Consider the following 2,129-nt stretch of genomic DNA (forward strand, 5'->3'; position numbering starts at 1 on the left):
AGATGTACAAGGGGATGAAGACGACGGGCCGCATGGGGTGATGTGGCTGCTTTTGTTTCTGCTGCTTCTGCTGCTGCTTCTGCTGCTGCTTCTGCTGCTGCGGTCTGCTGCTGCTTCTGCTGCTGCCGCTGCTGTGACGCGCTGCTGGGATTGGGCGGATGAGCTGACATGGTGGGCAGCCGACGCGGACCTCTTCCCTGTCTGTTTGTTGTTTTCTGTACCCGAGGGTGACGTGGCTTGGCGGCCGGAAAATCAATCAACCGTGAGAATGAGTGTTGCTGCCACAATCAAACAATGGGCAGAGGATGGGGTGACCGGCGAGAGAATGCGATTGTTGAAAATAGTCGTCGTGGTGTGGTGGTGATGCGACGCGGCGCTGACTGCAACCTAAACGCGTGTTTTCCTTGCGTCAATTGCGGGGGGGAGGAGGATTGCGGGTCTGGCAGGCTGGTGAGCCGGCTGACAGAAGGAGAGGCTGAGTGAGCCCTTTGGAATGAGTGAAGAGGAGAGCGATGAGGAGAAGATGCGTGGCTAGAGAGGGTGCGGAGGTTACATTCGACGTGCATCTACGGCACGGAAAACAAGTGCCAGTCTTTTTGTTGGTTGACTGGTTGTAAGTGTAGCTCAGCGTGCTCTCATCCTCCGTCTCTCTTGTCACCAGGAAACTAAGTCGGTTGACCAAGAGAATAAGCGAGCATGGGTATATCGGGTGGTGGTCGTGGTCATCAGCGCCCCGGTATTTGAACTTGCACTCATCGCTCCTCCGACTAGGGGTCCATCCAGTCCACAGCGGCACGAGTCAGATCTGCGCGGCGCCCCTCGTCTGCCCGGTCTGCCGCGCCGACAAGGGGGGGGGGGGGCCGCACACAAACACGAGGTGCGAAGGGGGCGGCTGGCGGATGGCCGCGCTTCAACGTGTTGCGTGCTGTGCTGTGCCGTGCCGTGTGGTGTTTTGGCCCAGAGTCGCGAACCGCTGTCAGCCATCTGGGCTTTTCGTCCCGCGTCGCACAGCGCACAGGGAGGGCGATCGCCTGCCACCAGAAGAACAATGGGAAAAAGGTGCGTCGGTGATCTGACCGCCGAGATGCTGGCTCGGTGACCCTTGGGCCCTTGGGGAGGGGGTTCCAGGCTGTCTCACCCCTTGTCAGCGCCTACATGGATCGACGGACCTTCATGACCGTCATGCCATCATTGTGGCTTTTTTCGACAAAGAAAGGTGCGTCGGATATTGAATCCTCTTGTGAATAATTATGTTTTAGGTTCTAGGTCGACTGCAGGCGTGCATACAACGTACATGTACATAGATTGGTCTTACGCCCTCCCCCATGCCCCACGCCGTCGCTTGTCCCGGACGAGACAATTCCCGATGCCGGCAGAACCTGTGGCTCGCTCGACGTGGGAACCAATGTGGCTCGGCTCAGGGGCATGGGTTCGGCATGGCGAGTGAGGGCGCCAAATTGACAGCACCGAGCGTGACATCCGGGGTGACATGGAAAATCGGGTAAAAACCAACACGGCAAGGAAAAACAAGAAAAAAACCGACTCCCAATGCTGAACCCTGGCATGAATGACTGAAATATATTGGTGATGATGTGCAGCCCGGCAGCCGTGGTGCCTCGCCTGTGGCTTCGGTTGGCTGGCCCCGTCCTCGTCCGGACCATGCTGCTGCTGCACAGCTGTGTCGACGGCGCCGGGACGAGGGAGTGACAGGACGATGGGGCAGGCTGCTCAGACGTCCAAGGTCGTGTTGAACTTCTCGCCGTCGCAAAACTCGACCCACCCGTCGAGGTTCATCTTCTTGATGACGGTGCTGAAGCCGTCGGTGCCGGCCGCCTCGCCCGTGGGCGTGCACACCCTCTTCGAGGCCGTCGACGACACGCTGGGCGCGTCCTTGGGGTACTCAATGTGGAAGACGGGCTTGTTGTCCTTGATGAAGGGCGCAAACGTCTCGCACTCGGAGAACTGCACGCACTGCTCGTTGACCGAGAAGTGGACGTCCTCGAGAACGTCGGGGATGATGCTGCCGGCGTTCTTCAGGCCCGTCGACATGTTGTACTGCAGGGCCGTCTCGGAGAGGAACTTGACAAAGTCAATGGCGTTCTCCTTGGTCAGGCCGAGGCCGTTGTCAT

The 2,129-nt window shown here is 58.9% G+C and overlaps 2 protein-coding genes across 2 annotated transcripts in view; both read right to left on the reverse strand.

Annotated features, from left to right (window-relative positions):
• VDBG_01223 (predicted protein) overlaps positions 1-170 on the reverse strand; it is a gene marked incomplete at both ends in the record, with an annotated part of 976 nt that extends 806 nt beyond the window's left edge. The window contains one exon of the mRNA XM_003009494.1: positions 9-170. Coding sequence (XP_003009540.1) covers positions 9-170 — 162 coding nt within the window. The remainder of the gene's footprint in view (positions 1-8) is intronic.
• Positions 171-1,728: 1,558 nt separating this feature from the next.
• The window catches only part of VDBG_01224 (endo alpha-1,4 polygalactosaminidase), a gene marked incomplete at both ends in the record, with an annotated part of 1,130 nt that continues 729 nt past the window's right edge, over positions 1,729-2,129 (reverse strand). Inside the window, one exon of the mRNA XM_003009495.1 lies at positions 1,729-2,079. Coding sequence (XP_003009541.1) covers positions 1,729-2,079 — 351 coding nt within the window. The remainder of the gene's footprint in view (positions 2,080-2,129) is intronic.

This window comes from Verticillium alfalfae, genomic scaffold (assembly GCF_000150825.1).
Source record: "Verticillium alfalfae VaMs.102 supercont1.1 genomic scaffold, whole genome shotgun sequence".
NCBI classification, from domain to species: Eukaryota; Fungi; Ascomycota; class Sordariomycetes; order Glomerellales; family Plectosphaerellaceae; genus Verticillium; species Verticillium alfalfae.